The sequence below is a fragment of the Rattus norvegicus genome, chromosome 8 (genome assembly GCF_036323735.1).
Source record: "Rattus norvegicus strain BN/NHsdMcwi chromosome 8, GRCr8, whole genome shotgun sequence".
Taxonomy (NCBI): domain Eukaryota; kingdom Metazoa; phylum Chordata; class Mammalia; order Rodentia; family Muridae; genus Rattus; species Rattus norvegicus.
Genome location: NC_086026.1, coordinates 51,662,977 through 51,678,720, shown reverse-complemented (window position 1 = coordinate 51,678,720; position 15,744 = coordinate 51,662,977). Strand labels below are relative to the sequence as shown.

At 46.2% G+C, this 15,744-nt stretch overlaps 1 protein-coding gene across 3 annotated transcripts in view; it reads left to right on the top strand.

Moving 5' to 3' along the window:
- Nucleotides 1–1,975: 1,975 nt before the first annotated feature.
- Nucleotides 1,976–15,744, top strand: part of Tecta (tectorin alpha) — a 71,772-nt gene continuing 58,003 nt past the window's right edge. The window contains exons 1-6 of one of the 3 annotated variants that reach the window (XM_039081047.2): nucleotides 1,976–2,428; nucleotides 3,656–3,720; nucleotides 6,862–6,995; nucleotides 9,649–9,936; nucleotides 13,629–13,766; nucleotides 14,062–14,227. In XM_039081047.2, coding sequence (XP_038936975.1) covers nucleotides 3,657–3,720; nucleotides 6,862–6,995; nucleotides 9,649–9,936; nucleotides 13,629–13,766; nucleotides 14,062–14,227 — 790 coding nt within the window. In that variant the 5' untranslated portion in view covers nucleotides 1,976–2,428; nucleotide 3,656. 3 annotated transcript variants of the gene reach the window in all.

The following is a 15,744-nucleotide window of genomic DNA, read 5'->3' as shown; positions in this document are numbered from 1 at the left end:
TATGTGTGTGAATGTGTGTGTGAATGTGTGTGTGAATGTGTGTGTGAGTGAGTGTGTGTATGTGTGAATGTGTGTGAGTGTGTGTGTATGTGTGTGTGAGTGAGTGTATGTGTGTGAATGTGTGTATGAGTAAGTGTGTGTGAGTGTGTGTGTTTGTGAGTGTGAATGTGTGTGTGAGTGTGTGTGTTGTGTGTGTATGTATGTGTGTGTATGTGTGTGAATGTGTGTGTGAGTGTGTGTTGTGTGTATGTGTGTGAATGTGTGTGATTGAGTGTGTGTGTGTTGTGTGTGTATGTGTGTGTGTTGTGTGTGTATGTGTGTGTGTGAATGTGTGTGTGAGTGAGTGTGTGTGTATGTGTGAATGTGTGTGAGTGTGTGTGTATGTGTGAATGTGTGTGTGAGTGAGTGTATGTGTGTGAATGTGTGTATGAGTAAGTGTGTGTGTTTGTGAGTGTGAATGTGTGTGTGAGTGTGTGTGTTGTGTGTGTATGTATGTGTGTATGTGTGTGTATGTGTGTGAATGTGTGTGTGAGTGAGTGTATGTGTGTGAATGTGTGTATGAGTGTGTGTGTGTGAGTGTGTATGTTTGTGAGTGTGTATGTGTGAATGTGTGTGTGAGTGAGTGTGTGCTGTGTGTGTATGTGTGTATATGTGTGCGAGTGAGTGTGTGCTGTGTATGTGTGTATATGTGTATGTGTATATGTGTATATGTGTGTGTGTGAGTGTGTGTGTTGTGGGTATGTGTATGTGTATGTGTGTATATGTGTGTGTGAGTGTGTGTGTGTTGTGTGTATGTGTGTGAATGTGTGTGTGAGTGTGTGTTGTGTGTATGTGTGTGAATGTGTGTGAGTGAGTGTGTGTGTGTGTTGTGTGTGTGTATGTGTGTGTTGTGTGTGTATGTGTGTGTGAATGTGTGTGTGAGTGTGTGTGTTATGTGTATGTGTGTGAATGTGTGAGTGTGTGTGTTGTGTGTATGTGTGTGAATGTGTGTGAGTGAGTGTGTGTGTGTTGTGTGTGTGTATGTGTGTGTGTTGTGTGTGTATGTGTGTGTGTGAATGTGTGTGTGAGTGTGTGTGTTATGTGTATGTGTGTGAATGTGTGAGTGTGTGTGTTGTGTGTATGTGTGAATGTGTGTGTGAGTGAGTGTGTGCTGTGTGTATGTGTGTATATGTGTGTGAGTGAGTGTGTGCTGTGTATGTGTGTGTATATGTGTAGTGTATGTGTGTATATGTGTGTGAGTGTGTGTGTTGTGTGTATGTGTGTGAATGTGTGAGTGTGTGTGTTGTGTGTATGTGTGTGAATGTGTGAGTGTGTGTGTGTGTGTGTGTGTGTGTGTGTGTACACAACCTACTGAGTCCATTTGGTGTTGCTTGAATGTGAATTTGTCCAGAGCTAATTTCGTGGGGTGGGATTTAGCTCACTGCAATCCTGCAAGCATCGAGCTGAACACAGTTTTCCTTTGTTTGAACAGCCTTCCACAGTTCCTCCTGGATACTCAGCAGGAGAAGCCTGTACCCCCTCCCAAGAAAGACCCTCAGGGGCACAAGTGGGGGTGTCAGAGGCATAGTTTTCCTTCCACCGCTTAGTTTGCCTGAGAAATGCCACTACCCATTTGTGTGTGAATCAGAGAGAGAAGGAATGAAACCTTGTTACATTTGGGAAAGTCTCTTAAAATACTTTATACATATCTGTAGGGGGACAAACAGAGTAGAGTGAACACATAAGAAAGGGAGAAAAAGAGAAAGATAAAAGGGAAGTAAAGAGAAAGAAGAGAAAGGAAAGAGAGAGTGAGAGAGAGAGAAGAAAGAAAGAAGAAAGAAGAGAGAGAGAGAGAGAGAGAGAGAGAGAGAGAGAGAGAGAGAGAGAGAGAGAGAGGAACTTTGGTAGAAAAGGCGACTTCATTTAAATGTGGCGGGGAGGCCCTTTGTGGGGTTTACTCCTGTGCTGCTGGATGCTAATTCTGTAATGCTAGACAGTTGCCTTCTTTTGGGTACAAAGACAGAAAGGGAGGGTTTCTTTTGTGTTTTTCAGAGCAAAGTGATTCTGATCAGAGAGAACCAAGGTTTCAGCTCCACGTACCTGACATTTCCATCTGAATCCACTTTTTTTTCTCTTTTTAAAGGAGGGGGGAGGTCTAGTTTTTCAGGAAAAGAGCCTCTCCATGCAATCCTGAAACCGATCTTCAGATTTCCTTTTCCTTAATCAATAGAAAGCAACTTGATTGCAACTCAACACTCCCCCGACTCTAGTGCAGGACTAACTGAATTTTTGGTTTTAAGAGTATGGGATTCGGACGTGATTCCAGGGATCAGAAATAATTGACAGTCACGCAAGGAGAACTGACGTGAATTCTTATACCTAATTTTCCGGGCTCACCAAGATTTGAGTTAATACTTTTCACTCAATTCCTCCAGTCTCGACTGAACAGGTTAGTGGCATTTTTCATAAATACAAATGTCTAAATGAATCCTCCTCACTGCCGCTCTCTGCTCTGCTCCCACAAAGGCCTGAAGCTTGCACCTGCCTCTGCTAGAGCTTGTATATGACGCCTGCTGAAGCGCTCTGTCCTTTGCAGCAGAAATGGCTGGCATTTACTAAGTGCTTGAGACTTCAATGTGCATGCCGGCCAACTGAAGATTTGCCTTAAGACTCTCCCAGTATGGGGTCATTGCTTTTGCCTAAAAGTTGGGCTGAACGATTCTGATAACCTCAAATGATAAGAGAAGGTTTTTTAAAGAATGCTGTGGGAGCAGGCTTCCTGGTCTGCACTTTGGTCCTCAGGCCAGTGCATGGTGAACTTGGATCCTGCTAGTGTGCTTGCATCTCAGCTTTCTGGAGCAGCGCAGACCCTCTGCACTCCTAACAGGGGGTAACGCCACCCGCTCTGCCGATTGTAAATTAGCATGTAAATGAGTTTGGTTTTGTGATGTTCCTTCTTTTAATTAACTTCCCGGAACTAACGAGAGTTGCTTGAGTGCGGGGGTTCTGTTTCTGTTGTATTTCCAAGGAGCCACTCTGGTGTGCTGTTTTTTTCTTGTTGTTGTTTTTTTAATCACCCAAGTAGCCATTGATCATCCATTTCCTTGTGGAATGTCAGTCAGTGGATGGTCTTAAGCCACCTGTGAGTCTGGTCGGTAAAATGATGGATTGGCTCCAGGTTATTGAGAAGGGATGACATACTTTGCATCCTCCTACTTGGAGAAACACGTGGTAACTTAACCAGTATTTCCTGGATCACGGTGGAGACCAGGAAAATTAGAAGAGTTGGGTCTTGCAGAAGTTAGAGTCCCAGAGGCATGGTGTGAGACCTGCATTTTTGGAGTTGGCCGCTATTTTTTGTTTTTTTTATCAGATGCAAAGCAGACACCTCCCCTTGCTCCCTGCAAGCTTGTGTTTCTCCCATCTAACTCCTCCATAACCTACACTTCCAGGCAGCTTTCTGGGGGTCTACTTTGTCCCCACAGCTGTTGAACTCAAGAGGACCTGAGAGCTTCCTGGGAATTACAGCCGCTGCCTCCGAACGATTGGGGTTGGGAAGTAAATTTGTTCTGTGATGGTCGTGGTGTGTCTCGGGATTTGTCACCAAACACACCTGGTGTTCTATTTACTCTGGCAAGCAGGGGATTTTTTTTCCTTTTTCTTTTTAAAATTCCAGGATGAATTATTCATCATTACTTAGAATTTGGGTCTCTTTCATCTTCGCTCTTGTTCGGCACCAAGGTGAGTACGACAGCATCTTATACAGCTCTTGATCCTCATGCTCTTGAATTTATAAAGAGACACTCTTGCTGGCACCGTAATTGCAAGGGCAGGTGTACATGTGTCTGCAGATACAACGAGAGAAAAAAAAAGTAAATTAAATTCCGTTGTCAAGGGTAAAATGCATTAACTTTGAATGGTGCTCACTCTTTCTTATTTAACTTAGAAGGTAATTTGTATATGCCGGCGCAGGTCTTTAAAACAACACGAACTAATTCTAGCTCAAGTACTTGCAGGAGATGAGGGCATCGGTCTCCTCCCTCATCACTGATCCCCAGTTAGCCATTTAGCCTATGTGGGAGACCTTAAAGAGTGATTGTATTTTGACCCAGGGTTAAGAAGTTGCAGTAGTGGCCTTGGTGTTGATGTCTTGTATCTCAGAGACCTATGACGACGTAAGTCTTTTAAGACTAATCTTCCAAAACACCTTTCTTTTGTCTGTTAGGTTCAGCTGCTGCATGGTCCCAGGTCCTAGACGAACCTTCCCTTTAAGATCACTGCCCATTGTCCTAGAACTGGGTGTATTAATAGTTGCCCAACATAACCCAAAGTAACAGTAGAGTGGTTTCCCTACAATCAACCCAGCGACTCCATCTTCTACCTCTACACCAAGGAAGTGTAGTTTTCTTTGGTGAGAGAGAAAAATCCTGGAAACCTAACTATACTGTGCAACTCCCAGTTTAGAGCGAGCATGGGTAGGGATAGCGTTTCTGTTGCTAACTGCGACCCTATCAATTGGCTCCGGCTACTAATAGCTCTATTTTCCGTTGTAGTCGGTTCTGAGATGGGAATCGTTGTTGTTTTTGCCTGCTCCCTTTGGTCGAATGCCCTATTTTATTCAACAAATCTTTATTGAGGTTGTACAGGATTAGATGTGCTTATCTGTAATGTTTTCAAGACGGAAAGCTTTTAACTGTTATTTCTGTTCAAAAAAAAAAATCACAAACTAAGTGAAGAATCTTGGAACCAGAGAGAAGTTGGGTCTCCATTACCAGTGTTTTCTGTGTCCTTAAAAAGGGGGTTTGATTGTCTCTTCCCCAGGCACATTGCCCAACGCTGTACAAAATACCAATTAACTTTTGCCTGGAAATGATTACCGTGCTATGTGAACTGTACCATGCCCTTCTCCATACTGGGCATGACTCCCAAAAAGCTCCCCAAGAAAGACAAACCTGTAGTTTGACGGCTATATGCTCAAGTAATTCAAGGCAATCAGCCACCGTCAAATCTAATAAGTGCCTGTCTTTAATGCCATAGTAAGGTGGCAAAGAATTTTTTGCATGTTTTTAATCTTCTAGAAATTTGTACTTTGTTACCATAATGTAAATAAGAATATTCCAAGAGCCTTTCTAAATACTCATTGTGACGTTCAACGCAGCTCACTGGCTAATGCTCCTGAGATTAAATCAGCGACAGCATCCCCTACAGGTGAAGATTGGGTCAGCTTCCCAGAAACTTCTGAGATGTGGGAACAATGTGTGAATACTAATGGCTGGACCAGTTCCCCCTGCTTTCCCGATGCTCTCCCCCAGACAGAGATTAAACCTTTGTCTGGACAGACCTGCACCAACTCCCCACTCCAGAACTAGAGAGCTTTGATTGGGTCAGCTTCCCAGAAACTTCTGAGATGTGGGAACAATGTGTGAATACTAATGGCTGGACCAGTTCCCCCTGCTTTCCCGATGCTCTCCCCCAGACAGAGATTAAACCTTTGTCTGGACAGACCTGCACCAACTCCCCACTCCAGAACTAGAGAGCTTTGCCTGACCCTCCCAGCAGCTATCTGTCGACTCTGCAAGCTATTTTTAGGGGCTGTTGTCTGCTCACTAAAGGGCTTCCCCAGGGGAAGAACTAGCTGGGACCAGTTCCTCTCTACCTTTCATGTCTATCAGTACAAAGTGGGGACTTTCCCAGAGATAGCCGATAAGAGACTGGGCATCAGTCTCTAGATGGGTTTGAGGGCTGTGGCCATAACCCAACATGGATCAGCGACTCCCACCCCCTCACCCAGAAACAACAGATAAATGTTCAAAGGAAGAAAAGTATTCTGTTGTCCAAATTTCATTCAAAAGAAGAAAGAACAGAGGCAGAGAGAAGTGGCGTCGGATGTGACATGTAGATTATTTCAGAGGTACAGTTGTGCTGGGTCCTTGGTAGCGCAGGCCTTAGGGACATTGCCTTATTTTTTCCACGCCTTGCAAGAGTTTTCGTGGGAAGTTCCAGAGTTTGCAAGCCACGCATCCAGGGAGGAATTGCTGCTGTCCCAGGTGGGGGTCTGTGTAATGGCTCACTTTTGACTGGGAGAACCAGGAAGAACACTGTCTGCCCTACAGAGTACTCAAGCACTCCAAACTCCACCATGCATGTACGCATGCACACACGCATGCATACATGCATGCACACACGCATGCACACACATATACCCACACGTGCACATACTCAGGCACCTCCCTCTGCTACCTCGAGGATCCGATGTCTGATTTCTGGGAATAGAACTGGACAGAGAGCTCCTTGGGCCAGTCTAAGTCAAGGTCAACCCTCTCCTCCTCCTGTTGTAGAGTTCCAATTAGTCCTCGTGGGCTCTGATGACTTCTGCTATGTGGTAAGAAGGAAAGGAGTCTTAGAAAAAGCAGCCACAACTGTCTCAGGAAATTGTAGGATTCTTAGATCAGGAGGTGCTCTGTGGTTTCATCCACTTTCTCTTCCTCTGGTTATCTACTCAAGAGGCAAACCTTCCTCACCCACGCCAGGTCTAAAGGCCACCTCTGGACACCACTGGGAGCTCCAGGTACCCACAGTGGTATGCCATCCCCACTCACTGTCACCGTTGGTCTCTCTAATGCACGGGCACACCAGAATAAAGCACATAGTTCTCTGTCTTAAGAGACCAGGTCCCTTCTGTTCTTTCCTTTCCCGAATACATGAGACCATTAGCTAGGTCTAGCATAGACTTGGACTGGAGAGGCTGAGGCCTGCTGCCTTGCCCTTGGCTTGTAAACCATGCTCGCACAAGCTGGCATTAGTGGGTGGGAGGGATAGCAGCTTGCCAAAAGGAAGAGGCAGCTGCCTTCTAATCTATCTAACCACCGTCTCTCTTGACAGCTCAGCCCAGGGAGCTCATGTATCCATTTTGGCAGAATGACACCAGAACCCCTAAAGTAGACGACGGAAGCTCATCTGAGATTAAGTTGGCCATCCCTGTCTTCTTCTTTGGTGTTCCTTACCGCACTGTCTATGTAAGTGCAGAAGCGGCTCTCCCTGTTGTCTATCATTAAGGAAAACACTTAAAAAAACAAAACAAAACAAAAAAAACCAAAAAACCTTCTTCCAGGTCCCTGAGGACTGGGGATTTATTGGCGGCCAAAAGTGACAAGTTCTGAGATTTCATGAGCTGATGGGTTTTATGATTAAGAAAGTCAAAGGTATATTTAATGGCTAATGTTCATAGTGGAGGAGTATACAGGGCAGTAAATTGCCTTTGTGGGTGATTAAACACAGAAGCGAAGCAGAGGCCCAATGCTGCTCACATTATTTCTGCTACTCAACAAGATAAAAAAAGAAACAATGATCCACAATAGGAGCTCCCTTCTGGGGGTGTGAAAAGTTTAGACATCTGCTCTTCTTGGGCTTCTGACCAATTTGCTGCTGAGTTGGAGCATGGGAGATGGGTAATCAACGGTTGCATAAAAGTGGTTTGCAGAGTTGGCCACCCTCCTTAGGTCTGTGGCTATGCCAGAGGGTCCCATGGTCAAAGCTCGGAAGCAGCTCAGAGCTCGCCCCGGCAGCTGCAGTCTCGGGCCGTGCAGTTTGGATGCTCGAGGTTGCTGCTGTGGCTATGGTTTGGAGCAGCTGAACCCGTCTTTCTTTCTGCCTTCGTGGACTGAGGGAGACATAGGTAGATTCTGCCACATCTCACCCTAGATCTGCGCCCCACCCAGGAGGAACAAACATCTGAAATTTGGAGCATATTCGTGTCTGCCACTGAGAATGCTTCTTTGTCAGTTTTTGGTGGACACTAGAAAAATCACCCCCACCCCACCTCCACACACACTACCCCACCTACCTAAGGGCTCCTGAAACACTAGCAGCCCTGCCTGCTGTGCCACCTTCCACCCCAGCTGACTCAGAAACTGAGGGAGAGAGCCTACTTATCTACCTTAATGAGCTCTCCAGGTAAGCCTGGTGCCCACAAAAGTCCAAGAGCCACCGATCTCAACCGCAGACTATAATCAAAACACACGTTGAGTCTTGGCCAGCTTCCTCCATGGGTGAGCCTGTGTGTTTTAATCACCTTAAAAAAAGCCCATGGCTCTGGCATCCTAACCTGTTTTTTATGCTCTCCTCTCAGCAGGGGCCTCCCTGGTCTGTGTCTGAGGGAGCTGGCTGTGAGTTTTGAAGTGTGCTGACTTGCTTTTGGAGATGAGAGGGCTTCCATTCTGGGGTCTTTGACCTCCTAGGCCTCTACAGCATGAATTTCACTCAGTTCCTCCGTCTCTTCCATTGCACGGTGTGACTTGGAGCTTAAAAATTCATGGCCTTGCAGAAGGACAGGTTCAGGGCAGCATCATTTGTGCATAAACTGTACCCTGACTTCCCAATGCTCTGAGAAGTGAAGTCCTTCCTCGCTCATTTGCAGGCAGGCTTCTGGGTGGCTCTTTTTTTTTTTTTCTTGAAGACAACAGGTTCTCAACATCCCTTTATTCTGACTCTCTCACACCCCAATCCTCACAGGCTTTCTTCCAAAAGCCTGAGGTACCCTTAGTCCAGCTGCATAGCCCTTCCCTGTGGGACTAGGGTCGCTCTTAATGTCTACTCTGTGGTTGATCGGTAGGAATATAACAGACAATTTGATATATAGGGCAATCATCTCTAGATTTTCTCTGCCCAGGAACAGCAAGTATTCCCAGCACGGGCGTTTTCTGCCGCTAAAGTCACACGGGCCATGGGATTAAGTCAGTTTCTCTCAGACATAGGATTGATTTCAGGTCCCTAGGGAACTGAGGGGACACATGGCAGCAAGGTGTTGTCATTTCCTGCACTTACAGAGCCATTTACAGATCATGAAGGACTCACCATTAGGCAGTCATTTACAAGTACGACTCCAAGCTCTCATAGCTCAGTTTTTATACAGAGATGGTACAAAGATGCTCTCGAGGGACAAGAACTGGGCGGAAACTGAACATCTCTAGGTCTTCACCTTGCTCTTTTTCTGAGCAAGGAAGTACTTATGACATCAAGGGAAGTTGTTTTGCTTTGTTTTGCTTTTTAATGGCTCACCCAGAACTCTGAATGGCTCACCCCGAGACCTGAGTTCAGCAAAGGAGTATTTGATTCATCTTTCTCTGCCCCCTTTTTTATGATACAGTAAGACTCAAGCTATACTCTGGAGCTCTTAATTATTAAATTAACTGTTTATGTTTGCTTTCTCCTGTCTATTTTGCATCTCTGACTCTCAACAAATTTGTTCTTTTTCTCTCTGTCTCTGTCTCTCTGTCTCTGCCTCTCTCTGTCTCTGTCTCTCTCTCTCTCTCACACACACATACACACACACACATACATACACACACACACACACACACACACACACCCTACAATCCACAACTCAGTAGCATTTAATAAATGCAAACAGAGATAAGGCAAAGAACATGAAAATGAGACTGAATTAACAAGGAACTCGACTGACTACAAACTGAAAGTGACAGAAAACCAATGCGCGTGTCCAGGAGGAAGCAAACCTGCTCAAAAGAACAATGGCAGCTGGTACTTAGGGGCTCAAAGTCAGCAATTCAAATCCCCTTCATTCATGTGATTGGCTGTATGTCTTGATTTGTGCCTCTGAAGTTCGCCTGTTTTCAGGTCCACTGTGCGAATTCTCTCTTATTTTCGTAGGTTAATAACAACGGTGTTGTTTCCTTCAACGTGCTAGTGAGCCAGTTTACGCCAGAGTCCTTTCCCCTGACGGATGGGAGGGCCTTCATTGCTCCGTTTTGGGCAGACGTGCACAACGGAATTCGGGGTGAGATCTATTACAGAGAAACCATGGACTCTGCCATCTTGAGAAGAGCCACCAAGGACATCAGGAAGTACTTCAAAGACATGACCACCTTCTCTGCCACTTGGGTTTTCATTGTGACCTGGGAGGAAGTCACGTTTTACGGAGGCAGCAGTACCACACCTGTAATCATCCAACCTTTCCGTTTTCCGCTGCGTCTCTGACATCCTGTCCATGCTCACTACTGAGCAGGAATGTGATTGGTAGAGAGGAGAAGTGTCAGTTCGCTTGAGTTAAACTAATGGCTCTCGCCACCCATCTTCCAGGAAACAGGGAAATATCAGCACGAACCAGTCCAGTCGGCTGAAATTATTTCAGATGTGTCACCCCGTCACAGTTCATTACCAATGTCCAAAAGGGGTCTCTCGACAATATTCTTGCAGGAGATAGCATTCCCTTTTGTGAGAGAGTGAGGAAGGTAAAGCCACTCATTCCAGGCCGAGTGATTATGGATCTTGCGAGGGACACAAAGGACTTTTTCTCTTGCCAGGGGCACAAATGTTTCTCACCATCGATAATTTCCCTTCTTTCCCCTCCATAAAATCTGGTAGCAAGAGAGAATTAGGGTGCTGGATTGGGGGGAAAATGGCCATTTTATTTTACGTTAAGCCTTTTTTTTTCTTTTTTTGCATTGTGACCAGGGCTGAAATGATTCATCCTTGATGTTAATTAGAGTGGGCAGTTAAAGCAATTCCTGAATAAAGTTTCAACATCTGCTCTGAAATCCCAAATGAGCAGTCAAATAAAAGTCAAATAAAAAAGATTATCTCTGGTAATACCATGGAGATAATCAACTTTCTGCCTAAGAGGACAAAGCCCCGGTTTCCATGAATGCCCACAGCATGTTTGGGTGACCATGATGGTGGAGAACTTTGAGGTTGCAGTCACGTGCATCTTCAACTGTAGTTTCCTAGTAAGCAAAGAAACTTAAAAAAAAATTATCCTCTTGCTTCTTAGGGTTATTTCTAAATCCATCTGTTTTCCTGGCAATGAGTTGACTGTTCAGGGGTAGAACAGAAATTCCTGCATAGCAGAGAGAGGTTAAAAAGTGCTGGTCTTGCAATTCATAGCCAAGACGCCATGGGGAATGTGTTTTAGCATTGTGCGACTAGAGCAGCTCGAAGCACTTTATTGCTAAGAGGTCCTGCAGAACAGAAAGACCCGTGTTTAAGTAGCAGATGCATTGGCCAGAAATAACCTCTAAAGAAGCATACGTTTCCCTCTGTCACGTTATGGATCGCTAACGACTCCTCAGGCAATGTTTTATGTCCTTTAAGCCTCATATCTTACAGAGTAGGAATTCAGGGTGCCAGCGATCGATAAATTTTAGTGTCAGTGAAGGGGTAGGGGAGAGAAGATATGCCCATCAAATGCTGACCACCATTTCTGCCACTAAGCCCTCTGCTGACTGTAAAAATTGCCAAGGTAATTTAGGTGCTTTCTGCTTTGTAGTTTGGGTGGGGTCTCCAAAGCAGGTGAGATCTCTTTCTGTGAAGATGGATGATGAAACCTTGAAGGGCTTTGAGCTTCTGGAGGGAAAGGAAAGGATGATGGATTCTGTACAACCAGTAGGGTGTCCATCCATCCCCACCTTTGAAATGGACCTACCTATCCCACCCAAGACTACCCATAGTCAGGTCCACTAAACGAGGGGTAGAGATCTTAAGACAAGACTCTGTCATGGGAGCCCAGTTGAAGAAGAAGTGGGTGTGTTTCAGGAGAACCAGTGTTTACAGAGCTTTGAACCATGTGCTAGCCCCATAATAGTCAGCCATTTCTTAATCCCAAACAAAAATCCCCCAAGTGCTGTCTGTGTTCCAAAGGGACAGTGTAGAGAGTCAGGCCCCCTAAGCATCAGAGCAACAGATCACAGTGAACTCTGAGGGTGACTCCTCAACTCTTTCTTCAGCTGCCTCCTCCAGGGAGTGTCCTAAAAAGCTCTCTGAATTCTCGAAAAACAAGGTCGTGTAAAACCAGATCTAGGAAAGTCTTAGAATGAGTATTGGAAAACTGTGTGTGTAGGGATGTGTGGGTAAGAGTAGATGAGGTGTGTGGTGTGGTGTGTGTGTGTGTGTGTGTGTGTGTGTGTTTGTCTCTGTGTGTGTATGTGTATATGTGTGTGTCTGTCTCTCTTTGTGTGTCTGTCTCTCTGTGTGTGTCTGTGTGTGTGTGTATTTGTCTCTGTGTATCTGTTTGTGTGTGTGTATGTATGTGTTTGTGTGTGTGTTTGTCTCTCTGTGTGTATCTACATTTGTGTGTGTGTGTGTGTGTGTGTGTGTGTATGTTTGTGTGGTGGTGGGTAAGAAGTGATGGAGTGATTTGAGGAGTTGATTCCAAAGGTATTTCTTTGACTCAAAGGCATTTCCAACAAATGTTGATAGAGATTCAGTTCTGCAGGGGAGTCCTGGCATGAAAAAGGTCCCACTTCAAACCGTACCTAGCCCAGGCTCTGCACCTATCCTTTGAGTCTGGCCCCACCGGTGATCTTGTAGAAACCTTGAGCTTATCGATCATTCACCACTCTGTCCTACTTTCCTCTTTGTGGAACGGGCCCAGAGAACAAAGTCATATACCCAGTTGACTCTATCATAAACGCCATCGGCTGTGGCAGGCACAGGGCCTGAGGAGAAGGCTCTCTATTACAAAAAGGGCTTTTCTTTACTAGCAAAGTGCTTATCCCTGGAACTGTCTAGAATGGGTTTCCAAGATCCTCCATCCCAGTCTGATTACACAGGATAGGAATTTGGGTCTTCCTCTGCCCTTGCACAGAATGTTAACTGGGATGCTATCAGGCAGCCAGGAAGAGGCTTGAAGAGGGAGAGGGCGGAACTGCTACTTTTAATCCTATCTCAATTTGCATTTCCTGAAAGCACGGGTCCAAGGCTGGGGGGATGAGGAAAGGGACATAGGAAAGGCTGAGGCCGGATACAGCTTATATCTGAGAACCATCTGCAAGGTTTGGATTTCTATAATGTCTCCATCCCCTTAAAGGCTTAAGACAGCCTGGAGTGACCACGCTCTGAGAGGTAGGCTGGGTGCTCTGGCTGCAGCCCCGAGTTCCATAGCTACTCGATTTCCAGCAACTCATTTCACTTAGTCCTCAGCTGCCTAGCTCCAAATGGAAGGAACCCAAACCGTTTGCCCGTCTTAGCATCTGCCTGAGTGGCAGTGGAGCACTGAGGATGGTACAGATACAAAGTAAATGCATAAATGCTCAATTAGAGGAACAATGTCTTTGCAGAAAGAGCTTCTTTAAAAATCACTTCCCAACTTTCATCTTAAAGGGTGAGTTGGGGGAGGGGGGATCTCACCCAGAATAGTGATGTTTTCCAGGAACAGAGAGATCCCGCTCCAGAGGACTTTGAGTTCAGTGTCCCTTCCCACCCCACCCTGCCCACTCTGCTCTGGGTGCAGGTATTTATGCTGAGGTCCCTGGCTTGTCAGTTCCTATAGTTTATTCTCATGCTGCCATCTATAGGTGTTCTCAGGTCATCGCAAGCTCAGAAGGGGACTCCGAATCTTCTGTTTTAGTCCAAGAGAATTGGGGGTTTGGGGGGGGGAACTGAGTCACACCCCAGGTTTATCTCAGGTGAATTCTCAGTTGGACACGAAGTCTTACACATCTAGCTTTTCTGCACTGGAGGTAGAAACATGTTTTGAACGAAGGCAGAGTGCCAGGGCTGGGCTGCAGTGCCGTTCAGAGCTGTCTGGTGTTAGGGGCACGTGATGGTTGTTGAGGGAAGGGGGTGAGGGTAGTCACCAGTGAGTGGTGACCTCCCAAGAATGTGAGTCATGAGGGCTTCTGCACGTTCTTTAGGTGAACACCTTCCAGGCCGTGCTGGTGTCAGATGGCTCCTACACGTTCACACTCTTTAATTACTATGAGATCAACTGGACTACTGGGACAGCCAGTGGTGGCGACCCTCTGACAGGCCTCGGAGGTGTGATGGCACAGGTAAAAGATTCTCTGTGTCACCCTCATGTAGATTTAAATTACTGTATCCCTTGCTTACTTTGCTCAGCATTGTGGACAGTTCCTGTTAAAACCCTTGCTCCAGAAACACAATTTTGATCTTGTAGGTTTACTGAGGGGCTGGCCTTGTCTATCTTTGATCCCTTACTCTGGGTCTGGGGTGAACTAGGCAGGCTTTTCACACCAAGTGCGATGAATTCTTGAAGTAATTCAGTCATCTGACTAAGAGGGAGGGTGAGTACTCAATCCCCTTTGTGTGTGTGTGTGTGTGCTTCAGGCAGGATTTAATGGTGGAAACCTCACAAATTTCTTCAGTCTTCCGGGGTCGAGAACCCCTGAGATTGTGAATATTCAAGAGACCACAAATGTCAACGTTCCAGGACGCTGGGCTTTTAAAGTTGACGGGAAGGAAATTGACCCGGCCAATGGCTGCACCTCTAGAGGTAAAAAGTTTTCCTCTTTTCTCCGACAGCACGGGGCTGGGCTTCCTCATATTGACAGGTGAGCTTTCCAGCCACAGGGAGGATTCATTCCTGACGCCTTACCCTTCTTGACATCTCTCAGGTGTGTGATGGAGATCAAGGTAATGTTAGTGTGCACACTCACCACCCCGGGGGCAACGCTGCACATGGTCTGCTTCTGGGTCCTTGCCTGTGGTGTGCATGCGGCTAACAGTTTGGAATGTCTCCAGAGTGAAGCAGGGCCTTGAGTAATTTCTCAGCCAGATGGACGGAAGGGAGCCTCCTGTCTCGACTTATTTTTGTTGTGGTTGCCCCCCCTTCAAGATTCTCTCCTCTTTACTCTTGTTCTACCACCTGCACTTTGTAGATCCCTAGGAGTGGGTGAACTTGGGGAGTTGCCAAGTCCCTGGAATGGTAAATCAGTAGCTCCTGGTACCAGGAGAAAGATAAAGTAGCTGAGTTTTAGTTTTCTCAGGGGTAGAAAGATGCGCAGGGAATCAGGGCCGCTTTAGGTTTGTGGGAAGGCTCCTCTGTGAGGCCCCTGTACACTGGCCTCTGTACTGGGGCTTCCTTTCTCAACCTCCAAAGACGCTCATAGCCTGGGAGTTCTCACAGGGGCATCCCCGGGTATTGGTTCCTGCTCCTGTGTATTCAAAAGGAAACGGGATTTCTGTTAACATCTCTGCGTGTAGTAGGGGCTACGACTACAAGAGGGAAAATTTTCTCTGTTTATCTGACGCCCACCTAGTCACTCATTCATCTCCACTAAGCTCCCATCAATGCACTTCTCCAACCGCTTGCCCAGTGGCTCACCCATCCAATATCCCTCTCTCTAGCCTCCCCTTCTCCATCTACCCTTCTATCCACCTGTCCCTCCAATCCTGTGTTATTCTTATCAATCCATCCATTCACCCGCCCACGTCTCTCTATCTGCTAGCCCACCGACTCGCCTGTCCATCCAGTTTATCTTTCTAAAGAACAATGTAATAAACCCATTGAGCCCCAGCCACTCTTCAGAGAGCAGAGATGTGGGTAGGTATTCTAGCTGCCCATGCTAACACTGTGGTAGCAGAAATAGACACCCACGTAAAGATGACCCAGCATAGCACATATAACACACCCGGTACAGGGTACCGGGCAGTGTTGGACGAACTGATTGCAAATCTGTAAGAACCCTTTGCATCGTTTAAGGAGATCTCTCCTCCTTGGACAGAATGTGTGCTCTGCATAGTTGGCTGCCAGACATCTATCTCTTGCCTAGCTTCAAATTTTAATTCGTAGAGCAAAGCCAGTTTCATCTGGTCTGAAGTTCCCATGCCCTCTGCTCCCTCCCACTGAGCACGGAACCTCTGACTTGCCCTAAGGCAAGCTCGTGTTTGAAGATGACCTGTCTGGGCATCTTTCCTTGTACCCTCTGTGAAATCGTCCATGCTGGAATAACAAGTAAGTGCTACGGAGCTAAACCGGATAGGAAAGGATGTAGTCCCAAAGGCCCTCCC